Source organism: Mytilus trossulus, chromosome 3 (genome assembly GCF_036588685.1).
Source record: "Mytilus trossulus isolate FHL-02 chromosome 3, PNRI_Mtr1.1.1.hap1, whole genome shotgun sequence".
Classification (NCBI taxonomy): Eukaryota; Metazoa; Mollusca; class Bivalvia; order Mytilida; family Mytilidae; genus Mytilus; species Mytilus trossulus.
In genome coordinates this window covers 45,694,777-45,721,577 of record NC_086375.1, presented here as the reverse complement: position 1 = coordinate 45,721,577, position 26,801 = coordinate 45,694,777, and the positions used below count along the sequence as shown (strand labels likewise).

Below are 26,801 nucleotides of genomic sequence, written 5' to 3'. Positions count from 1 at the left end.
TTAGCCTATGAAACACACAAGACATTTCTCTCGATTGTTTAATTATTGGAATAGTTAGGAATGCTACAGGTGACCAACAATAGTTGCGTGTTGTAACAACACAACATAGGAAGTGTTCGAGGAGAAGATTTTGTTGTAATGATAGCGACATTGAACGAATTATGTGGATCAATACCTAGTGAAATAGATCATTTAAAGCTTCCCTGGTTACGACAATCTTATTCACGTTTGCGCTTTAACTGTTGATATTTTCCTACATGTGGGATCGTATATGATATTGAATATTGAATTGGGCTTAACAAGCTGAAACAATACAGGTATGTCTTAATATATTGTTATAGATTAATCGTATTTTATCTCTATATAGACCAAAATATTAATATTTACCCCCTTTTGAAGTACCCTCAGGTAAAGTCATTGATATGACACCTTTATTGAATGATATGTATAGATATAGTTGTGACAACACAGCAATTTGTCACCCAAAGAATTGATTTAAACTAGTCTACTATATAACTTTTTAGCTTTTGTCAATCCATTTAATGCTTTTTTTGTCCGAAATATACATGCTAAAACGTTGGTCCTTTTCTTATTAACGTTTAGTTACTTTCGTGTCACTGTAAATCAGTTTTATCCCTTTCTTAACAAGAAAACGTAGACCTGTACCTAATTATATCAACGTAAATATAATCTCTCAGCGTAGAATATTTTCTTCTTCGATTTTTACATTTTGATTATCCTAATAGATAAGACCCTGTTTGCACGAATTTTGTGTTTTATCAGAGTATCTATCGTAAAGTTATGAACAATTTAGGATATCAAAATAAATGGGTTGCGGTCTCTCTCAAGTTTTATGTTTATTTTGATTTTGAAATTATTGCTTCTTAACCAAATGAAGATATCTTACATGGAGGGAAGGCAATGTAGCTTGTTCTAAAAATTTCTATAACTATATTAACTGATTAAAAAGTTGTTGGTATGTTTTATCTAGCGATTCGTTAATTTAGCGTTATAGTTATATCTATATTTAACACGTTGCATGTCAGGTTAGTAAATAATATTTTATAAGAATCCTTTTATAACATGTAAATCATTATCATATCAAATCACTACTCACTGTTTTTTTTTACACCATCCGATAATGTTCATGCATTCTATAGTATAATACTTAAATTCTGTATGTAGAGAAGTTACGAAATGATTTCAGGATAACATAAGCATAAAAACAAAACATAATTCCGTTGAAAAATCTGTGTAGTGACCGGGTCGAGAAGCTTTGTTGGTATACCACAATTCACCATCGTTGACAAATGGTATATTTGATATCAATATTTGTAACGATATAATGCTGCCTAGCGTTAATTCTTATTCATTTTGCTTTCCTCAAATAGCTTGACACCACGAGAAAAGAAAGGAGAAGTTTTAACCCTTGGAAAGCGAAATATCATAAATAACCAAGGAGGGTATATTAGTATAACCTCCTTGGAAGAACTAAATAATGCGTTTTCATATCGACAATAGCGACCATGAGCTAATAAATTAGTTTTTTTCTGATGTAACGTTTCGTTAAGATTTATGTTAGAAACTGTACAGGATGTACACATTTAATTCATTCAAAATTCTAACAGTATTTTTATTGCTTTCAATTTCTTTTTAACGATATAATCAAATTCCAAAATTTAAATATATCAGCTATGTTTAATTGAGCATAAAGTTAATTTTAGATTGAAACTATTTGAATTTAAATGTAATTTATATAAATGTGAAATCTTCTTCTCATTCGTATTAGTAAATTTAATGTTTTTGTACTTACTCTATATAAAAATGATATTCTGCAGACGCTTTTACAAAATGTTTTACTAAATGTCACTGTGAGCATGTCTTAACGTTTTGTGTATCCGTCTATCAATTCTTATAGAAAATCGCTGATCCAAATGAAATCAAACTGCACACCAATAATTCTTTAAAAAAACTGCAACAACATTATTTTTTTTTAGTCTGATGTTTAGCCGAAAAAAAGTATTGCCATCATTCATGAAGACAGAATAAGAATTCAAAATTCGTTCAAATTGCCTTGGCCGTTTCCAAACTCCAAGGAAATGACTCATTAATGTTTCCTTTCAAGAAGTACCTCTGACAACCTAACCGCCATCAAAATAAGACGTCATCGTTACCAAAAATAAGAATATAAACAGGCCATGCTAGTAATTGAGTATTTTGTAAATGGTCGAAACTTTTGATATATTTATGATATATATTCTACGGATTACTGTCTGTTGATTCAAAACGAAGTTGCCCGTAAAATTGCAGGCTGTATGAGTATTGCGAACGTTAAGTCATACTGTTTCTATATGCTTACGAATTTCTTAACATACCAGCCTCTATTTATTTATTCTTCTGCACTGGCATGATTGTGATTATCAAATGTTGATTACTAGTACTTAGTATATATAGAGATATGTCTTATTTCCCCTGCATTTATCTTTGAACTACCAGAGCAATTTTCGTAAATTGTTTTTTTTTTTTATAAAATAGGCCGTCGTTTTTTCGTTTGAATTGTTTCACATTTTTCATATCGTGTATGGTCTTTTATAGTCGACTATACGGAATGAGTTTTTTCATTGTTGAAGACCTATGTTGGCCTACGATAGCTTACTACCACTTCATTTAAACTCTTTTAGATAGTTGCCTCATTATCATTGTCCATTATACCACATCTCCTCATTTGTATAAAAGCTAGTTTTTAATTTCTTGGAACCACCTATATTTGCGAATCTTCTCAGAAATCCGTCTTATTAGCCATTATAAGCACACCACAATCCTTAAGGATTTTGAAGACCAGATCAATTATCGATATATTTCAAACAATGATGTAATGTTTGAATTGTATATTGATAAAACGGTTTGTTGTGATCCATTCATTTCAAGCTAATATTGGCTTAAATTTTAAATAAACATGTCGTTCAATGATTCATTGTTCGGGTCTTTATTGAATGTGGAATTGTTACGAAAGTCTTCGGTTTTAGTTGTGTAGTCAGTGATTTTTTTTATTAGATTTAGTTGGTACGGCTTCGGTACTGACATTATTGTGATGATGTATTTTGAGTATAGCGATATGGCAAAATTCTCTCTATTTATCTTTGAATTCACCATGGTCTTTTTTCGAAACGCTTTGAATTTTTACACAGCTCATTGTGTTTACTTTGTGTAAGTATATATATATATGACGTTCTAATCAAATTATTGCTTTTCTTGCAAACATATGACGTAAGTATACAGTCCTAAAAATTGCACAAAACCTCGGGTTTTTTTTGCAAGCAACTATATATTAAATAAGAAAAGGAAGAACTCCTGTCTTTATTTTAATTTCGATTTGTCTTTCGAAAAATAATGATTACGTTTGCAATTGGTAAGAGATTTGCGACGATGTGAAATCTGTGAAAAACATGTAAAACGGCAACATATATATAGCACTAAATTACATCTTGATTTTACAGAAATATTTGACATTGTTTTAAAATGTTTCATGTATATGTTATATACTCTTTAATATGCAAATTCCAGTAGCATTAAACAACTTTCAGAGTTTGACACAGTCGGAGTGAAACAAATACATGGGAAATATGTACTACCTATTTCCCGTTCATAAACGTGTGTTTGTGCTTTAACCAAATGGAACTTCCTCAGGCAAAAGTGACATAACATGATATTAACTCTTCTAAGATGCCGTTTTGTTTAAGTACTGTCAAACATGTTTGGCTTTCCATACAGTTTTCCATGTAACTGTCTAAAGATTTAGAAGCAACAAAAACCCATATTTTCCTGAGACCAATCTTACGTTTGGGAAAAAGTCACTGTGAAACTTAATTTGATTTTAATCTCGATCAGTCTTTAATAAAATGCATCCATATTAAGTAAAGAGTTCTTGGTCCTTATTTTTCAAAAGTAATTCAATATGCAAAAAACTTAATAAAGCGAATCAGTAATCGAAAATTCGGAAAAACATAAAAATTTCTTGGTCTTTATACTACAAATGAATTTAATATGTAAAATCTTAATCAAGTAAATCAACAATAAAAAAATGGATATAAACCATAACAAGATCATGGTTCTAAAATTACATATGATTTTGATATGTAAAAAATTGAACAAAGCAAATTTGAAATAAAAAAAAACCAATCACAAACACAAAGCTGATATTTAATAATTAAACTTCAATTAATATTTGAGCTCCTTGAATATATCACGAAAGACCAGAAGTCTACATAGTGTAAGCCGAGTTACTTGGCACTGTTAAAACAGCATGTCTGTATAAATTTTATCAACAAATAATCTGGTGCAATTTTGTGGGAAAACACTTGATTTATTCCCATTGAATACTTACTTATGCTTGAAATGAATATATAGACTATGCATTCAGTTGCAAGTATATGTTTTAGGTACAGATGATTATCATTTAAATTGCAAATGCTATATTCGTAAAGGACCGTGGGGCAACCTTCGTCAATTTTTGATGTTCTTGTATTTACATACATTCTAAATAACTTACCAAAATATAAGAAATTTAATTAAAATTGTGTTATTGTAAGTTTAATCTCGTTAAGAAATTTAATTACAATTCAAAGATACTATCTACTAATGTAGTTTAAAGCAGATATACAAGAAACAATTACCATTATTCGATGGGATCGCATGGGAATTGAAACTGTGGTTCCTTTGATAATCATGACTTCAAATAAATTGAAAACAGCCGATTAACAAGTTCTCATACTTTATTTGATCTTTGGTTTGCTGTCAATGAAAAAAATACAAAAGCTGAAGATGTATACGTCAGCTGTATCTTTTGTTAACATTGGTTTGCCATGAGACATTGAAGATCATTGAACTCAAAACCTCCCAGAATGAACAAAAAGCTGACTCATATCCAATGCCACAAGGTTAATTTTGGTACACCAGATTAAATCTTGTTTTAATACCTTTAATTAATATGCATAAACATGGACACACAAAGAGTCAACAATTATCTTGTTTTTGAAAATGGCCATAGACTTTACTATACATAGATAGGTAATATCTACAAGGTAATGAAGTACAGAATTAAATTTTATACAAACTTCTATTTTGATGATCAATATATTTACTAAAGGTGTATTGATCAAACATTTATTATGTTTCATCATATTGTTCCATTGGTATTAAATTCTTTCATTACAGAATTTAATCTGGATTCCTAAAAGGAAACTGATTCGCCTGGGCGATGACTCGTGTTAATTTTTTTATAAAGAACTGCTGCTATCAAGTAATAAATATTAATTTTGAACTATAGTTAGTTCTGTATTGCATGCATTACAGAAAACTACAGGAAACCTTATAAGCCATAAATTCGATTACTGAATCATAAAGGTACTAATTTAAACAACTTGGTTTTTTATTTATTCAATTGATATTTTTTTATGCAGTTTTTATTACTTGTCTATAATTTTCTCATATTGTCAACTAATTTTTTAAACATGTCAGAAAAGTGCTCTTAATCTTGAGTTTAACCAGTAACTTTATGAGGTTTTATTATGTAACAAGTTGCACTCGAGAAGTAAATTTTCGGTCTTTATAATCATTCATACCTTTTGAGTGAAAGTAAGATTAATAAATTAAAGTTTTCACAGATATAAATATGCCATATTAAACATAAGAACGTTGTATGAGTACTTTCTTAAATTTATACTTCCTAAGATATTAAAATATTCCGTCATAAATATTACAGAAGGTTATCTTCGATTGACCCCTTTATTTGATACTAACAAAAATCTATGCATATCATAAGCCCCCGAAATGAAGTTTGCTATCTTTGCCTGCTGTTTTTTGTAATGTGCAATTTAATTTTAGATCACCAATCGCCTTTTGTGAACTTAGATAATAGTATCATCTATACTGTGAAACATTGGTAGTAGAAAAGCAGATTTTATCAGTTGTTCTTGGAATATGCGTTGATGGCACAACCATATAATGTATACATCAATTATTCTATGCATTTTTTAAAGTTACTTAATTTTGACCAAATAATTTCGAAATTGATTAACTCAGTTTGATAACTAAAGAGTTTTACATTCTATAAAAAGGGAAAACAATAAACGTATAGTAGAAATAAGAGACATAGTATTATTTCCAATGATACAACTGTCCACTAAAGATCAAAGGATAAATTTGTGAGCAATTACAGGTCAACTCAAGACCTTTATCAGTGAAGAAAAACAAACTGTATTGTATGCTAAAAGGCCTAAAGATGATAAAAGGTGAAAATTTCAAAAGAGAAAACTAACGGTCTAATTTTTAATAATAGAAGAATCAATAGTAGAATTACCCGCCTAGAGCATTTTAAAGTTTCGAGCTTCAACTTTTTAGGGAAAGCCCTCGAAGGCGTATAAACTGCAGTGCAATTTATTCAAATAATATATTGTATATCTTAAGCTTTGTTAACTTTTCCATCAACCTAAGAACCCTTAAAGCTTGTAAAAACTTGGGCTATTTTTTTTTTTACTTTATATCTTATTGAAATATGAAGATTACAAGTTTATTTGTGTAAGCCATTTAAGTAAGAATTTCATATAAATCACATATCTATTCGATAGTTATCGTTTTTAGTAAATCCATAAATTTGATAAATTACAATGAATATAATGTTGTCCATAATTACCCAGTAACCATTTGATTTGATTGACAAACCATTACGTTCTGTGTACATTTTCTCTTTCAAAGTAAATAAAAGTTTGTCACAAAACAAGTAATTTTAGATGTATCATATAAATTCTTCGATGGTTTGTAAATACTTTTCAGTACCCTTTTAAAAGCTTGATCAAACACATATTTGTCATTAAACACTGGTTTCCGTGCTCTTTTTTAGTTTTCAAAAGGGCTTTGTAAAACACATATTAAAGAGAATTTTTCGTTGCTTAATTACAATTCAAATACTTGATTGTGCATTTTGCTTTATCATCTATTTGTTCAATGATACTTGTTAAAATCGGTTTTAAATTTACTGTGAAATGAAGTATTGGCCCAAATAATGTTTATTTACTGTAAAATGTATAGGATAGGAGTATAATTCACACAACACTTCTGGTTCAGTGTTGATTTTTTATTTCGGGTTTTTAATGAAACGCATAATGTTAAAGTTTGTATATCTTTATTTATTTCCACGTTTGAGTACGTGACATTTAATTTTGTAGGATATTGGAAAACACTTTTAAGATGTCAAGTTCTTTCACCATTGTCATACAAAAGCTTATTCGTTTCAGTTGCTGATAGGCCTTCTTGGTGTAATTGGGAAGGTTCAAAGAGTCAATTAGTGCATTGTTATTACATAGGACCAAGAACGGTTCATATATATTTTATCATTGAGCAAAACAACGGGTGCTTCAAGTGAAGCAAGAACCGCTTACTACTCTTGAGCACCTGAGCTCCTTGTTTTGGTGGTCTGTTTGTGTTCCTTAATCTTATTTTTTTTGTAACCTGTTGTTAAGAAATAGTTAAAGCAAAGTCATAATCTATTTGGTAACCAAAAACATGTTTAAAAGAATTCCACTGATTTTGGAAAGTTTCGTACATTTATTACTACTAATTATGTATATATAATGTTCCATTGATGATACAGATGTAAACTATACGTCTGACGGCTAATCCGAATTCGTGTTCTGATTTATAGTGTTAAAACATTATTGCTATTATTTTCAATAAACAAGCTTGCTGTAAAATACTCTAAACTGAAAAAAATATATTAATTTGGTCAGTGTTGACATTTTATAGTTTATGAACATTTTGCAATATGTCTTGAGCAGTCAAAAATTTGTAAACAATCGTTATATGTGGAGTATAATGAGTATATATTACCGGTACTACTTTGTCCGATACAGATTGATATTGATTATATAAGAACCTATATAAATGTTCCAAGTTTACTGCGCGACTCGTAAAAGTCAGGCAAATGTAAACTAGACAACAACCTAACAATATACAAAAACCAAACGTGAATACTTCAAGTGGTCAGCATTTGATATTTATCGACCAAACAAAGTAATAAGCAGTATATACTGACCTAATTGTCTCAGTTAAGCATAAGAGGGAAAATTGAAAATCAATAGTTAATATTGATGTGTGCCGATTAACTTAATATCACCAGCTTAGTGGAATGAAGATAAATTGATGTTATCGACAGTTTGTCAAAAGTGATTATAAATGATAGTCAATATTTAAAGTTTTATCTTGATTCTATAATTGTTCAACCTTTGTTGTTCTCGACTAGTATACACAACATCAGAATAGCGTATTTCTATGGATGCATTGATTAACTTATCTAAGTGGAACAAAAGAATCCTGATATTTAAATTGTTCGTTAATTTGCTTCTATTGGTTAGAAATGTACTTAAACGACTAATGTTTCTTTTACTGCATTACCGTTGGTGAACATGTGGTCTCTTGGGGAGAGTGGTCTCATGGGCAATCATACCACAGCTTCTTATTTTTCTATGTCATGATCAATTTGACCACTAGAATTCTTATGCGAGAGCGTCGTGCTCTAAAGGCAAAGTAAGATTACTGCAGTAGATCGTCTCTCAACCGCCATGCAGCGTTAAACCTTTCTATGCATGTTCAATGATTGCATCATGTTTTGGTTTTGTGATACTACACATGTTTATTCATAGTCATTCAAGTGAATTTTAAACTAGCTATAAAAGTAAACCATGCAGGTTTAATAAAAACAAGTTTCTTTCTTTAAAAAAAGAAAAGCAATACATGAACCTAAGACCGCTGACTGCCGGGTCACCAAAAGATTGTTGCTGAATTTGTGTTTGCTTTTGAATTGAAAAAATTGACTGTGAATAAATAAGCCAGTTGAAAGTATATATTTACAGCTTCTATTTGAATAGTTATTTTAAAGCTCGACTATTTTATTTGTTACTTGGGAATGTAAATAATGTTTCCGATTATAACTCTTTGTCAAATTCTAATTTCTACTAACCGGATGATTTATGCAAATTGCACAAACCTATCGCAATATAAATCTATGCACTCGGTTTTCTTTATAATCTAGAATTCTGGATGCATCTATTTTATCTATCATATCTTTATATTTTGTTCTCATGGTAGATGCTGTATGCGATGAAACCTGTGGCATGGTGCAATTCATTGGGACCTCTTATGAAGAGACTTATTTTGGTCTTATAAAACATCTCAAATTTTAAGGATCAATTCAAACATTATACAGGGAAACTTAGTTTTGTCGAAGAATTTCTCAATTCAGAATTTTATGAAAACCTTTACACACTCTCAAAATAACCAATTTATATAAAAAGGTATGTAGACATAAAAAGATACCAGAATTAAAATGATGTTCGCCAGACACGAGTTAAGTCTACAAGAAAAGCATCAGTGACGCTCGAATGAAAAAAGTTAAAAGGCTAAAAACATGTACTTTACAAAGTTAAGGAATCTATTCTTTGGTAGACTCAATCCTTAGCTTTTCGAACAGGTCAAAGTTTATAATGGAACAGTGACTAAAAAAAGAAATAAAATAGAAACAACTCGAGGTCAAAATGTCGTTAGTAATGATGACCGTGCTTGAAAGTCACATGTAAAGCTCTTTTTGCCTTGTCCTGTATTTAGATAACAAAAACGAACATAAGCTTTCATGAGTGAATTTAATAGTATTGCATGCAAGTAGTATTTTAGCGCACGGAATAGTAAATAGAAAGAATCTCACTGATACTCAGGAAAATCTATTAGTTGAATTCGAATGTTAAACGGTCTACATTAAATGTTTTGACTCCGGACTCATTGACTTTTTATCCAAAATGTTTGAGAACGCAAACCGATAGTGTGCTTTTGAAATGTGATCTATAATGTGAATGAATAAAGACATGTCGGATAGTTGGTCAACACGATGAATACAATTTTCAAAACCTTATCATTGTACAAGTATGTAGATGCTATAAGGTTAAAATATTAAAACAAACAAACAAAATTTGAATTGAAATTTCATAATAAACTAATGTTCATGTTAGTATTTTTTTTCAAATCCTGCAAGGATTTAAAATCATGCTTTATGAATTGGAAAACACACAAGTATTTTTATTCACGACCGTTTAAAATTTGAATATTTAATAAATTTATCTTACTTTCTGTTTTTATGGATATATAATAATACAAACAAAAAAATAATAATTACTCATAAAACCCAAATAACAAAATGGTATGAAATAAATAACGTAGAAATATAAGGATTATTGTTTATGAACATGTTTTTTGTATGATGCAAGAATTTATCAAGATTTAATTTTTATGTTTCCTGTACAATGAATATTTAAAAATACCAAAGCAGAGTATCTTGTAAAATGCTTATTTTTTAATTGCAACTCTGAAAACATTCTGATTTCAATCATTGTTAGTTTCTTCAGAAACATAAATACAGTATATATTTTATATATGTTTCTTTGATTCGGATTGAATAAAATACATTTGATAAGAATATTATCTTTCTGTTTTCCGATCTAATATTAATATTTTAATCAGAATGTTCTCTCTCGTAAGTCTATGATGAAATACACAGTATCCCGTGGTTCAATCTTCAAACATAATTAGTTTACATGTTATCAGCAGACACTACCACGTTATAATTGACCTAGATACATACAGTGTACAGTGGTCGTTTTAAAACATATAATCGCATCGTCAAGGGCCATCAAGGGACCACATCAAAGACTTGATAACGACCTGTTAAGACCTGTATAAATAACCGAAAACTTTCGAGACGTTCCGAGAAATTTATTCTGACTTCCGGTCGAGAGAAATCGAGTGGCCCATAGACACATCCAAAACTCGCCAATATATAAGGGGGTTCATGCAAAAAATATCTTCAAAAACTGCCTGTACCAATTTAGAAACGTGACAGTTGTTTTCCATTCGTGCCGATGGTTGATAAAGTCGAATGTTTGATAAGTCAGTTGTTATCGACTTCTTTTTATATTTTTGCGTTGGAATCGAAACACAAATGTGCGCGTCAGTATCATGAATGTTTAGAATGATTACAAGTTAACATTGAGTATATCTGGTCTTGTTTTATGACTGTAAGAATCATATGTTCAACAACATTATAATATTCTTGATGTAGTATCAACGATATTTAAATTTCATTCAAAAAAGTTCTTCGGGTTTTGGTGCTACCCATACAATATGAAATTGATTGCCCCACCACTTTGTATTATGAAAAAAGGTCAATCAGATTGGAGCTTTAAAATGACGTAAATTGAAAACTTCAAAAGATTAATCGTTAATCTGACGTGGAAATTAAAGAAAGATCATGAAATCAAATTTGCTTTTTGATATAGCCTGTACAATATACACGATTTTTATAAATGATAGTCTCCCGGTGCTTTACCTTATCTGGGTAAAACTAGTTTATAAAAGCACAAGGTAACTGATTTCCTATACATGAGAAGTCTTACTTTTAAAATTGAGTAACTATTACAAAACACAATTCTTGCAAATCAGCACTTAAAGGAAAGTTTCTAAAGGTGCAATGCTAAGAATGATCAATAGTTAGACAAATTGCTTTAATTGAAGATTCAGAATAGCAACAGGAGCGCCCTTATACTTTCGATGAATGGATATTCCCAAGCTTATCTTGAAAACGGTGTCTAATGTACTTTGAAATCCACCCGCCCAATCATGTCATGTAACAATAAACAATTAATATTAATCTAAGACAATAGAAGATCACAAAAATAGCAGAAGTACTCGGTAATGCTGTTCTCAAAATTAAAAATGAATTTCGCGAATAATTCTGACTACTGTTACACCATTAGTTTTAACGTAATCTGTAATAAAAACAAATGCAGACAATTTACCAAATGTATACTAGGACACTTATATTATAATGATATTAGCCAAAAGGACTTGAATAGCCTGTGAATCAAATAAGCAGTCAGACGAAAGACATTTGAGATTTAGCCAATAAAACGCGTGTTTCTTTTTGAACTGACATACATTACTTCTTGATATTTAAGAAATTGGCGGTAATTCCCACATAAAATGAAAAAAATGACATATTTTATTATTAAGTTCAGCTATTAAAAGAGTTTAAATACAAATAGGAAATGCCATTAAATATACCAATTATAGACGAAAAGAAAGTCTATAAATCGTTGACGGCATGGTAGTATTCATTTAATTTTCAAATTTGGGTGAAAAGAGTTGCATTCGGTTTATAATCTCTGTTTTAATAACAGATCTTTCCATGTCAAAACATGATTTTGTTAATTCGATTTCTATAGAAATAGACGTTAATTTATCATTTCTAATTTCACAACACAGACGTGCAATGGTATTCACATATACATGTAATATCGTTCTAAATTAAAGTAAGTGCGGTTAATTAAAATGCACTTAATTTTATTAATCAAATGATGCATGATCTTGGCTAATATCATTAAGACATTTGTCATTTTACAATCCATTTAGAAAATTAAATCATTTGAATAAGCTATTGTAAATCTTTTAAACCCTCTACTAATCTCCGATTTAATCATATGTCCATATCAAGCCTTCTCTTTCAAGGTTGGGATACCCGATACGTACCGTTGTTATAAATTCGTTAACTTTTTCTGTCTTGTAAGGTTTCATCGTTGAGGAGATACTTTGAAGACTATTGTTTCGTATCAAAAGAAAAACATAAAGGAGTTGTATTTAATAATATCATATTTAATATTGGAATGATTTCTAATAATTGAAAAGTAGGAAAAGTACACCTTGCCAATTTGTGTATTGTTGATTCCGATCGTAGTGTCAAAGGAGACGTCATCAACTGTTCGGGTAAGTCATGTTCATTTAAAAAGCTCAGTCTAGTTTAATATATTTCAAATTTTTGTTATCAGATATGATCAACCAAGTATTCCAAATTACATTTACATTTTAAATAGGTAAATGCATTATGCATTTCCGATGTACTTTAAAACTATATTATATTATAAGAATACATGGGTATATAATTTCAACATTTTGTTTTCATTTCATGACTACCCCATTCGCCTTGATGGTCAGCTTCCAACTGCCAATTATTTGAAATATGTTACATGCATAATTGAACTATATAAAACAGCATAATGTTTAAAGCCAACAAGAAAATTCACACGAAATATTAAAATAATCCATTATGAGACTTTAAAATAACAATTAAATCCAATTCACTTTTCCAAGCCTTTTTGGCATGAAGCAAATGTAATACAATAAGAATTAATTTTATAATCTATACCCACGATATAACCTTGTTAAGTCACATTTTTATGAGATTGTATGGTGCATTGCTGTAGAGCTATTGAACTTTTAAGTTTATACTATTAACTGGTCATTCCCAGCTAGTGAATTTCTGCCAAGCTAAATTTTGAAATAAAGTCTTTCGTGTTCGTTTCTGATGTGTACAGCCAAGATGCTATTTGGAACACGTGAAGGTTTGCTGCTTAAAATTTATAGAACACTGGTATGTAGTGTATCGCCAAGATTATAGAATACTTTTATGCACCGTATAACTAAGCTTTTCGGAACACTTGTTTGTAGTGTTACGCTAAGATACATTTTGGAACACTTATCATGGCTGCAGTGCATCACCAAGATAACCCATTACTGATTTCGAACCGGTTCTCCCTTTTAATTGTTTAAACTCACAAATGCTTTGTTTTCTATTTTATACTTTTTTTATTTTTAACTTTTCGCATAAGATGGAGTAAAATTGGTGCAGTTAATGTTATTGTTGACCATTGCCTACTTTTTAGCGAATACATGCTATGGCAATGAAAGGGGAACGGCAATTGTAAATACTGATATACATAGTTAGATAATTTACTCATTTGGGTTGTTCGTACTTTTCTCAAAGGTTCGAATCCCAAATATATATATATATTGATAGACGTGATAAATAATCCTTGTAAATATTTAAGTTTCACATGATTGTATATAACTTGCCAATAAATTGTCTAGTTACTGCTACTCTATTACCAGTTTATGGTTATAATAAAGTATTAACGTGATAAAAACGACATTGTTTGAAAATACATATTAAGAATGTTTTCCCTTTGCAAGTAAGTATTATATTAAATTCCACTGTTGCATCATGGTCTAGATCTTATCTCCGTATGTTACTTTCAATAGGATTATTCGTAATGATGAACAATTATTGTCAAATAACTAATATAGTTATGTAATATTTGAATTTAGTCTTGGTTATTGTCGATTTAAGTTATTTAATATTTGGTTTTTATTAGGAAAACGTGTCTGTAAGATGAGACCACTAACACTATGTTTTAGCTTCTAATCTCAGTTAGGAACATATTATGTAAATGACCAAAAGCTGTGTTGTAAAACATTTGAAAACTATGCTGTCGTCACCATGCAAATAACCGTAGTAAACTACGTACAGTCAATAATCGTCTTGCAGTGAACATGTGTGATTGACTATGCGACATGGGCTTTGCTCATTGTTGAAGGTCGTACGGTGATCTATAGTTGTTAATTTCTGTTTCATTTTGGTCTCTTGTGGAGAGTTGTCTCATTGGAAATCATACCACATTTTCTTTTTTTATGTGTATTTGCTATATTTTAAATTTATTTATACATTGGACAACATTATCATTTTATCAAATAAACTGTTGACAGTGTTCTGTTATAAACACCTCAAGGTGTAAAAAGACGTCCAAAGTGTCCTGTACATATATACTACCGTACTTTCTATAAAGTTCAATATTTACACAATTTTGATTTAAAGTAAAGATTATAATAGACACTGTCCATTAGACATTTTCACGTATATTTAAACTCCCATGGAACCACTGTTTATGTTCAAACATACAAAATTCTCTCACACACTACCGTTTTAATGGTATTTGAGACATCGTGCATTAATTCATGCTATTAGTCGAGGAGTTGTTAGTATAACTTAAGATTTTTTAAATACTTATATATGTAGATATGTATTTCCATTGTAGTTATATTGACAGAAAATAAATGTCAATAAAACACACTATTTAATGTGTCACATGATTTTATGTATGTCGAAGTAAAACAAAGTTGAATTCAATTGTTATATATGAATTTTGTTGGTTATTCCCTCTCTCCACATATAGGTAAAGTACGCTTTTATCTTTGGTTTTGTTTTCCTGCTTTTGTTATCATAATGAAATGACAAATATATTATAATAGGTAAGCTTAGTTGGTATATTGACCTTTTTTAATTCATTTTTTTTAAGTTGGGAATTTATATATAAATATTTTATAAAAAGATATTCAATATGTGTTTTGTCGTAATGCATCTTTTTCTTTGTCAACAAACAAATGTTTAAACCACGTAAGAAATTAAAATATCCAAGTTGAGACTACTTCAATACGTAACCGATCAAGCAAACGAAAACAAATTACATTTTTACCTATTTAACATGCTAAGTAATTATAAAAATGTTTATCTCATTTAAACCTATCGTCGTGTATACCTAAAACGTAACGATTGTTTATATGTCTAAACCAAACATAGAGATATATAACCACGGAAAACATTTCATTACAGAAGGAGGTAAGACATATAAGAGATACGTTTTTTCATGTCTTGTTTATAACAGAATAAGATGTTATATAACAATAGTTTTATTTCTTTTATTTCGAATATGATATGTGCAAAACAATTCAGCATTAGGATTAAATTATTGGAATAGAATAAGATTCATGCCAGTTCAGTGAGTTAAACGTTGAATTAAAATCTGAAGTTGTCAGTTTAATATCAGAAAAGAAAATTTGACGAAATTATAAATGAAGCAAAATCTATCTGATTCACATTATAAAATTGTCATATTTGAGTTACTCTTAAATCAATGTATATACAGGACAGATCTAGACCTGTAAAAATCATGCAGTTTCCGCCTTGAAACCTAGTTTATTTGAATCCTAGCAATGCGTTTGTAGTTCACGTTAATTTGATGCTTATCTAAACACTAGTGCTTTTGGATACATAACTAATGATAATATAATTATTACTTGGTTAAAATCTTTCATTTTACGTCGATTTTAAAACCAATTATGGCGGTTACCATAGAACACATATAAATATAAAACCTGGAAAATAAATGTAATTAGTTTCTTCCTGTAAAACCTATTAATTACAATTGGATAATATTGTTCATTGGAATGATAATTTGAACCCGAGACTACAATCACTAATTTGTTAAAGTAGTCTCAGTTTGCAGGTACCTTAAATATGTGATGATCAGAAGCAAGGTTGTCGGCTCTCCGGACATTTACGAAGTCCTGAGTTTATAGACTTCCGTCCTTGTTTTAAAGTTGGATCAGACAGCTCTGTTCCACCGAGGGGATTTTAACGGGGTTTCGTGAAGGATATATTGATTTGTTGATTGTTTTACAAATAAAATATGAATAAGTTTCTTTTTTAATGCGTAAACAGTATTTTAGAACAAATACTCTCCGAGTCCTGTTGGATAAGACTGATACACGAACCTTTTTACCATGCATTTCTAAAAGTGTTTTTTTGGTTTTGGTTTCCAGTAACATACACACATGGGGTTATAAAACTTGATTAAATACAATTAAAGGGCCCTGTTGTGATTATAACCAATGTGTTTATAGTTTTTATTCTGCAGTCCTATTTTGCAATTGATATAGCTATACGTGACGACTCACACAAGATTGTTTTCCTTCAGTTACATACAATTCTTAAACTTATATTAAGCCAAAAGTGACAATACAACAAATATTTATTAATTGTTATCGCAAAATGGTTGTTTGTTATCAAGAGAACGTGTCACAAAGTATAATGAATACATTTTATGAGTTCTTCGAGTCATTTATGGCGCATGCACAGAAAAATAGTTATCGTTCAAAAGCAGCTGCTCTCACATCTAGTGTACAGTGTGTTTGATTTCGCGTTTGGCGGTTTTTAACGTGTTTTATATACATGCGTTTCTCCACTTTCGTTGATTGAACGTGTAATCTTGTGTTGCTACCCTTCATTATTATTTTGTTTATTTTCCAAAGGATTTCCGTTCAGAATTCTAGTTTTTTGTTTACATCTTCACTCCTTTTTAATCCTTCCATCAACTCAAACTAATATTTTCATTAGATCTGACAATCTGCTATTCATTCATAGTGAAGTTGCGTTGAGTGTGCGATCTACGTTCCTTTAAACAAAGGTTTTGATTTGAATTAAATTTCCAGGAGGCCGCAGTTCTTTCCGTAACAAGATTATATGGTTGTAAATTTTCATATTAAAACATTATTTTTTTTTTTTATTCCAGAATTAGTAGAAGAAGGCATGGAGTGAACAGATAACAAACTGAAGTCAAAACAAGATTATAAAATGAATAGGCGAAAGCCTTCTGTACAAGTGGACAAGCCCATCCCACAAAAGAAGTCGCGGAAGGTTACAATCGTGAGGGAATTGTCACCTTTAATGTCACACGTCGGTTTCCAAGGAGGACGCCATTTACACCCAGATCGACTTCCTACAAAACAACACGATGCAACTGTATCACTTCGTATATTTGATACGAAAGAAGAAACGATAGAAAATGTTCAAAAATATTCAGACTCTCTTAAAAGATTACTCGTATCAGGAATTCATCTGAAAACTGTACCGGAAAGTTTAATAGATCGTCTTACTCATTTAGAGAAGTTAGATTTAAGCAATAACCAGTTAGGAGATGGTGCTATTCCAGATGACATGAAAAAACTTGAAAAACTGTCTGATCTAGCCTTAAACAATAATAAGTTGACAAAGGTTCCACCTGCAATTAAACGACTCAAATACCTAGCCAGATTAGACTTAAGTACAAATGGGTTAGACAGTCTAAAAGGTCTTGAAAAGAATAGAAGAATGCAAATACTAGTGTTAGACAATAACAAAGTATCTAATGTCTTCCCAGATATCAGTCATATGCAAAGGTTAGAAGTTCTAAAATGTAAAGACAATGTGGTCAAAGAGATTGAGTGTGATGTGCGGAACCTCAGGTCGTTGCGAGATCTGGACCTTTCAGGGAATAGTATAGTAGTGCTTCCGTCTGATGTGTTTTTCCTACCCAAACTAGAATATTTAAGTGCTAGTCAAAATAAAATTTCCAAAGTGCCTGTGTTCAATATCAAAGTGAATAACAAACATGAGATCTCTGACATTGATTTGTCTGGAAACAAAATCACAAAATTCCCAGGTCATCTTTTACGAATATGCAAAAGGACGGATCTTAGTAGCAATAAAATAAAAAATCTAAATATCAACTCACTTAAAAATTTAGAACGAGACCCGGATAAAGATCTCATTATTGATGACAATCCTCTTGTTTTCCCACCAGCAGACATGCAAGATCTACGCTCAATGATGATTTATATGCACGAAGAGAGATTAAAAATGAAAGTGTATCGTGGTGTTAAAGTTGTTGTTTTGGGTTCACACCAAAGCGGCAAGACAAGCCTAATTCAGTCTTTGATAGACCAGCAAGGGGTTTTGTCAGAAGATGTACACGAAGCTGGTGCTGGAATAGAATCTTATGATATGAGTATCGACTACGAACCAGAAGGAGATGAAGAACAAGGCAAATCGCTCAATTTATGTATATGGGACTTCTGTGGTCATGCCTTTTACAGATATCCGCACTACCTCTTTTTTGAACAACCATCCATTGCAATTTTAACGTTTGATATGAAGGCGTATTCTTCTGAGGAATTTGACGATTTAATAGCTTCTTGGTTTGACTGGATGATGGCAAAGACAAACAAAATAGTAACAATTTTGGTTGGTACACATGGAGATTTGTTGACTAAAGCGCAGCAAAACGACGTCATTGAAGATGTTAAAAAACAATTAGCAGAGTACAAGGAAACGAGAGCTAGATCAATAAATGAAAGGATACAAGCTTTCCGAAAACCAGGAATGAAACTCTCAAAGGCTCTTTCTGAACATTTAGTCGTTCTCTCTAAATTGCAATATTCATTTGATCATTTACGAGTTCCAAACACAATCATCATGACGAGTTCGAAGCAATTTCTTGGATTTGATTTATTGCGACAGGAAATAGAAAAGCTAGCAAGATCTGACAACTTTCCAAACGTAATGCAAGAGATAAAAACGTTCTGGGTAGATGCAGAGGATTACATCGAAGAAAAAGGTGTTACTATGGTACAACCAGTGATGACATTTGAAGAGTTCCGAAATGAAGTTGATGAAAAGTTCGGAATGCGCAGAATGATAAATGCTATGACAGAATATCTGCACGAAAAGGGAAAGGTTCTTAATTTCGCTCAAACACCTTCCTTGAAAGAATATGTATTTGTGAGACCGTTGTGGTTATTCGAATTACTTAGACAAATATATCATCACGATATATCAAATGTTTTATCATACGAGAAGACAAACTCTTTCAAAGCTGTTGGAATGAGCACTAACAGGTTTGAAAGAACAAAAAGCGAGTTGCTTTCTGAAGGAGTAATAGACCGTGAATTACTTCAAGGAATGATCGGCGATTTAGTTCCAACAGATATGAATGAAATATTTGATGACGTTATCAAAATTCTTTTGGAAGGATTTTGTATCGGATACCCAGTTGCAAAGCTTAAAGAAAGTTCTCAGGGCACTGCAAAATATAATTATCATGTTAAGCAAGATGACAAAGGGAAAACGAAAATACAGAAAATTCTCATTCCATGGCTACGCAAATGTGGTGAACCAGAAGATATGAAAGAGAAATGGCAGAGATTGTCAGAAAGAAAGAATATTCGTGTTTTATGCAAATTTCCAATTTATTTTCCTCCAGGATTTTTCGAAACCTTATGCATTCGAATTCACCAAAAGAAAACGAGAACAGATTATCCGGACAAAACTAAGAAAATGGATTCTCAGGAAAAAGTTAAGATGAATTTAATGGCGCATTGGGGAGGAGGGATACATGCAAGGAATGATGAACATAAAGTTCATATAAAGATTCATTACGTACCTGGTGGAGATAATGTTGGTACTGATTTATTGTTTGAATTGCGAGCAGACATCATTGACATTGAAAAAGAGGATGAAGCTTCGCCTGGTACAATGTGGAACCTCGTTTATCCTTTATTGTTTGAGTTTGAAGAAACTATAAAGAGTTATGAAGGTAGTCGTAAAGTTTCTATTCTCTTTAAAATTCTTAACTTGATCAGGAATAAACGAACAGCTACAGATGTATTTTTTTTACCATAAGTAAGCTTAAATTAGGCAACTCAGTGTAATTAGAAATGAGTCGATCTTTGTACTCGAAAAAGATGAAGTTTGTTAAGATACGGAATGCTGTATAAGCTGTGTAACAACTTTAGTATAAAAAAAAACCAATAAATTAATATAAATATTGTGTCTACTTTTAGGTATTTTGGTAGAAAGGAGAGTATGTTGCCCTCTTTGTAATAGCCCATCCTTTGTTGGTGAGTGGCAGCAACCTAAACAGTTACAAACAGAATTACAAGACAATCTACAAAGGAAATGTGAAGCATGTAAAGAAATGGTTGAAACAGATTATCTTATACAACCACGTGGACAAAAAACAGGTATTTAACAACTTTTTATTTATTTATTTGTTTTTGGCATGGTGATTAGTGCAACATTTCATAAATCATTTAAATTGATTGCAAGTTTCCATAGCCTTATCTTTACCCAAAAATGAAACCACTATTTGCGTCTATCATTTAATCGAAGCATGTTTAGTATGTCTGATGTATTGTTTGTATTCATTTTTTTTTCTTGTCAAAAATTATTCTTAAAAAGGTCCAAATCCTATATGTAATCTTTTCCCAGCGAAAACGTATGTACAATATGGATATCAATAAATGTTAACGTTGTAATATGGTTATATTGGTATTTTCTTGATAGCATTTGGCGATTTAGATTTATACAGTAATAAGTCATGGAGAGCAGAGCAATATTTGGCATGCGATGAAATTATTGACAGGATATCAGATATGTATGTCAATTTCAAAAATATGTAGATTTATAATATCTGTATGGTAAATGGTACGAATAGACTAGTTAATTTTTACACATCACATGCAAATTAAAATTTCTTTATACACCCTCACACTAAATGTAATCTTCCTTAGTCATAGTGACTTGATAATTGATATTCAAAATTTTGAATAATTTTATTTCCATTTAATTGTAACTACCTATATCCTCTCAACAATATCATGTACTGCCATGTGTAAATTAAATTTAAGAATATATTTAAAACAGTAGAATTTTCTTTTTTATTTTACCCTTAAAGTTTTTCCTGATGCAATCGTCTTAGATACTAGTATAAATCTTATTTTGTTTTGTTACTTGTTTTATCTTTTTTAATTTGTGGCTATATAATATTTTTATTTTTTTTCTATTTTGGGTACAGGATAAAAAAAAATATGCTATGCAATTGTTTTTCAAGATCAAAACCTAATGAAATATATATATATAGGAAGATGTGGTGTGAGTGCCAATGAGACATCTCTCCATCCAAATAATAATTTATAAAAGTAAACCATTATAGGAAATGGCTTCTTTCGAAATTTGATTAATGTAACTGAATGTAATTCCCTCATTCATGCTATCATCGAATGCATATTTGTCACGAACAGCACATCGGGTGGCACAAGTGGAGCAGAAACCGTTTACCCATCCGATGAACATCATGAATTCAACTCCATCATCATGAAATTAACTCCATTTTTGTGAATTTGTATTGCTCAATGCTTATTTGTATTTTTGTGCAGTGCTTCGGGGAATGTTGCTGGTCTTGTAATTTTTACATGGTTTTGGGTTCTTCTTTGGTATCTATGAGCTTTTTACTTCTTCTTTTTGTTTTAACTTAAAAGTAGTTAATAAAACATAGAGTTGGGAACTCCAGAGGTGAAAATGGTACTTTGCCAGTACCATACCGGTTACACTTAGATTATGGATGGAATATTTCACCGTATACAGGTTAAACCTAAATAAATAGATGTAAGGGAAATAATTCATATTGTTTATTTCATCGATCCAGCATGTGGTAAATAGACTTTTTTCAATTTCAGTAGAACGAATACTAATTTCAACTGATTATTTTAATTTTGCAGATGACATCAGTAAGCTTGGTATTCTCTTCACGTTGTACTTTCTTTTAGATGTTATACATTCAAAGACACTGAATCTCTATTTTACTTAAATGCGAACGTACATAATGATAAAGTACGGTTGTATTTTATTGAAGTTGTTTTACTAGTTGTATCTTCCTTTAAATATTTTGAATTGCTAAAAATATCAAAACAGAAGCAATTCATAAGGAATTCAGGTAAATGCTTTATAAAATCTATTGAAAGGTTTTAAGTAAAAAAAATCAGGATTCTGAATGTGTTTTATATTACAAAATTGACGGCGAATGTTACATTCATGCGCGAAAGTTCGGAAAAAGTAATGACGAAGTGGATTCAGTGTCTTTACATATATATACACATATATATGTGTAAATAAGTATCTATCCATTTCTTTTTTTTTTCTAAAATGAACTTTTTGATTCATTCTTTGAAATATATTATAGTTTGTAACTTCTCTTTTATTCTAATTTTGTTTTCCATTATATATAGAACTGTCTATCGTTTAGTTTTAAAGCTTACTAATATAACCAGAGCTTATGTGACTCTTCACATGTAAACGGACCTGTACACATGAAAGCAATTGATCAACTTTTAAAAAATTATAGTTGGTCCATTCAACATGTTAATCGATACTGGACGAAAATTATACACCTTGTTTGTGTTTTTTCCTCCAACATAGCTTACAGCTTTGCTTTTTTCAAATGCTCTATGTTGTATGAAATTCCAGTTTTCGAGATGATGTCAATGTTGAAAAAGAGGTAAAACAACAAAAATAACTCACAAAGACACACACACACACACTCAATCATGCATGTTCACGTTTCTTAAATTTCCACATTTGAAAATGATGACCCATCTAACACTGTTAATTTGCATTCTATCTTTCGTTGAGTTCGTGTTTGCTTATTATTGCAAGTAGGCAACAGACAGTCTGTAAATTTAAGTCACTTGGTAATTATTTTGTTTGATTTGATAACTGATATTTTAGTTGAAAGAGTTTTGATGCAGCTCGAACAGGTAAAACTTATATACGGCTTAGGGATGGTATAAACGGACAAAATGTAGTAACACATAGTTTATATATAATGTTTTCAGTTGACATCAAATATATAAAGGCAAAATTGAAAGAACTAGAGGCTTTGAAAAGTTTAAAATATAATATTGGGAATGTAACTTGAGGTTTGTGGTACAAAACGGTTGCAGTGGTTCTTGTTTTATTCTTGCTTAATTTTGTGTTTTTAACAATGATTTAAAATCGTATTGTCATTTTATATTTAAATAGTTTTTTCTTCTCCATGTGAATGTTTCCTCTCCATTGCCTGTTTCACTTTTATTTAAGCCATACTAACACAGTAACACGTGACATTGCATGCCTAATTTATTGATATTCTATATATTTATTTACAGCATGTTTAAAGTTTGAATGAAGTAACACATTAACTTGTATTAGCACAGCAAAAGTTTAGTTTTTTTGCTTTAAAAATAAAGTATTGTTTGGAAACTTCTTCCCTGTTTAACTTTTGATAAACGTGTTTTAATATTGTACGACAACCTTTTTTTTTTACGAAGTTTGGTTTTGTCAAATTAGTATGTTATGCTAAGAGTAATTAATATTTTATTAAAAGTTCAGGAAAGTTGAATTGTGAATATCATTTCCTTGCAATAACAAAATGTTATTTTTTATTTGCAAACGTTTCTGTCATCCTTTTAAATATAAAATTACAAACGTGCTTTGGGACAGTAGAACTGATGCATTTTAATGAGTTTACTTCAATCAATCACTAACTGATAAAATGTTTCAATAATAACTACTTTTGTTATGTTATTGTATAGTGTTATGTAATTGTCGTAAACAGTATACTTTCCAGAGAAATCATATTGTTTTGAACTTTTTTATGATTAATTCAACAATTTATGATGAAAATAACACTTTATAAATTTCGTGCGTCCGAAAATCTTTTTCTAGATTTACTGACTCATCGGGTACGATCATATCTCTTCATTTGTTACCAGTGATATATAAATACGAAGAAACGTTTTAATAGTAATGTTTTTGTTGGTAAATTACTGCAAAATGCAAAAGAGCAACATGAAAAGATATCGAAGTAAACCAAAAGAAATAAGAATGATCATTCTTAATACAAAAATGATATAATATATTAACAGTAAATTTCCGGTCTTCCAATAACTTTAAAAAAAAATATTGTATACAAATTAATTTTAACCGTGAATTAATATTTACTTATTTCGTTTTATGATTGAAAACGTTTGTGAAATCAGAAGATGGAAATGTAATTCCAGAACTTTAAAGCATAATTTTAGATTTTCAGTAAATAACTTTCGTTTAAAATCAATAAATACTGTCCTGAAACTAATGCTTTATTTAAAAAACACAAAACATATTTAAATGTTTTTTTTTTTATGATAATCATAAAAAATAATCACCCCTATTGAAATCATTATTTTAAATGTCTGTTTATCAAATGTTATAGTATAAAATTGCTTCGCTTTGTACTTTTTACATTGTTAACAGTGGAGACTGTTTTCACAACGCTGATACAAAACTATAACTCTGTTATGAAATATCAAAAGTGAGTACCTTATTTACAGATGATGTCTTGAAAGAAATAATCAAACAAAGACAGAAAAGAAGAGCTGCTGTCGCAGACCAGAAGTCTCTAGCTGATCTCATTGACCAAGAAAACAGACAATACACAACACCATCACCATCTGGACGGCGCAGTCGCGGTGCAATGCTTCCTACACCAGATTTGTCACAACTTCAACTTCTTCAATCTAAATTCGCTTCACCGGAAGCAGAAGACGACGGAGAAAACACAGAGGAACCAAGACAAAATGGCTTTCCTATAGAAACTTTGCATAACAATATAGATACTCCATCGAATTCTGCTTATCAAGATCTGTCTGATTTGGACGAGGTAGACATTGAACAAGAAGTAAATAATGACGCATGTGACAATGATGACGATATCTCGCCTGGTGCATATGGATATGACGAATATACACAGACAAGCCCACAAACTAATATATCACGTTAGTTAAAAAAAATCATAGCTGTAGAAATGAACAAATTCTTATAATTTAATCGGGACAACAGAAAAATCTATTTTTAACATGATTTTGAAATTATTCAGTATATTTTTTGTTTATGTTATATGTGAAAATCATTTTTTTCTGAACAGTAAAATGTAAATTAAATAAGCATTATAAGACTGTTTATCATAAATTTGAAATCCTGGTTCGCTTTGGTAATTTTTTATGAATAGTTTGGCCCAAGAAAAATAAATCATAAGACTGATGAAATTAATTACCCGTTGAAAGGACTACCTACACTGGACAGACATTACTTGTCATGATACATCTAGTTGTGTCTCCTTTTGGTCACTCTTGTGCTTTTTTTTTGATGAAAATACATAGATTTTATAACTGTTTCATTTATTTTAGAAGTAGCGAATGAAGAACAAATAGAGATCTTAATATGAAGATAATTTACTGAAACCTTGAATCATAATATGACCAACTTCACCCATCTTTATATTATGATGATCAATTTATACCACTTTGTCATATTATTATCTTATGAAAGAACGTGCTGTTTTATATTAAAAATAACTCAAATGGTTTCAACGCCAAGTAACCTTGATCAATGAAAATAAACTTTTTGCAAATTTTGTAGATCTCCTTAGTTGTTGGTTTTAAAATATAAGAAATCTAAAAATAATTGGTTTTGTCTTCCTGGCCAGAGTTTTTTTATAATCTGATTCATAAAGAGAGGCTTTACTTTCTTTTTATGCTGATTATTATAAGGAAGCTGTACATTTTAGGTATTGGTATAGCAAAACTGTAGCACATTGTTATGTTTGCACTAGTTAAGTTTTTATGTATGTTATTTATTGTATAACAAAGGGATGCAATTAAATTGCTAAATTTTGACAAACAAAAATACATAGTTATTGTAGTTTCAATATCACGAGCAAACTATTACAGTTTGGTTTTTCTCAGATTTTAATTGTTGCCCTCTTATTTAGATTTCCAATGATTGGATGAAACTTAATATGATGATACTATGAATGTATGTATGTGGCATCTCATCATAAAACTTGATCACCCTATCTCATAAATAGAAATCATTAATATGTATGTATGAGAAAATATCAGAATCGACTGAATGGTATCAAGACAAAATTGCTCGCCTATTGCCAAAAACACGTAGGATATTTATAAGAATTTAGAAATAGTAATGGATTAAATATATGTCAATAAGTTTGAAGAACATAAAATAATAATCAATCATTTTATCACATTTGTCACTGACTTTCTAGTTTTAAGTTGGAAAAAAAAGATTGGGCACATATAATTTTAGAACACATATAAATAAAATATAATGCATATATTATAGTTAAAAACGATGCATACGAAATACGTTAAATCTAGACCTAAAACCACTAGATTTCGTCTTTCAGTTCACGTCAAACGTTTTTGCTGATATTCAAGTTTATGTTTTGTCTATTTTCATATTTATAAAATATTTTGTCCATTTCATGTTTATAAATTATGGTGATTTGTTATAAAACTGTTGTTACAGTCTAGTGGAAGTATTAAAATAATCTGTTACATTG

General features: G+C 30.3%; 1 protein-coding gene across 8 annotated transcripts; it reads left to right on the top strand.

Moving 5' to 3' along the window:
- Positions 1-26,801, top strand: LOC134711616 (malignant fibrous histiocytoma-amplified sequence 1 homolog). 8 transcript variants are annotated; one of them, XM_063572326.1, is made up of 5 exons: positions 1-317; positions 17,340-20,183; positions 20,428-20,607; positions 22,889-22,919; positions 24,772-25,002. In XM_063572326.1, exons 2-5 carry the CDS (start codon positions 17,402-17,404, stop codon positions 24,773-24,775), a joined length of 2,997 nt encoding a protein of 998 aa, XP_063428396.1. In that variant the 5' UTR covers positions 1-317; positions 17,340-17,401; the 3' UTR covers positions 24,776-25,002. The 8 variants fall into 8 exon arrangements, with proteins under 8 accessions (XP_063428396.1, XP_063428395.1, XP_063428394.1 ...); XM_063572325.1 differs by lacking the exon at positions 22,889-22,919 and adding an exon at positions 23,257-23,340 and having other exon boundaries at positions 24,772-24,880; XM_063572324.1 differs by lacking the exon at positions 22,889-22,919 and adding an exon at positions 20,930-21,020 and having other exon boundaries at positions 24,772-24,875.

Excerpts from the sequence above, each read along its gene's own strand:
- LOC134711616 (XM_063572319.1), top strand. The coding sequence starts at position 17,402 with ATGAATAGGCGAAAGCCTTCTGTACAAGTGGACAAGCCCATCCCACAA. Across the intron at positions 20,184-20,427 it reads TATAAAGAGTTATGAAGGTA|GTATTTTGGTAGAAAGGAGA; the intron begins GTCGTAAAGTTT and ends GTCTACTTTTAG. Across the intron at positions 20,608-24,771 it reads ACCACGTGGACAAAAAACAG|ATGATGTCTTGAAAGAAATA; the intron begins GTATTTAACAAC and ends CCTTATTTACAG.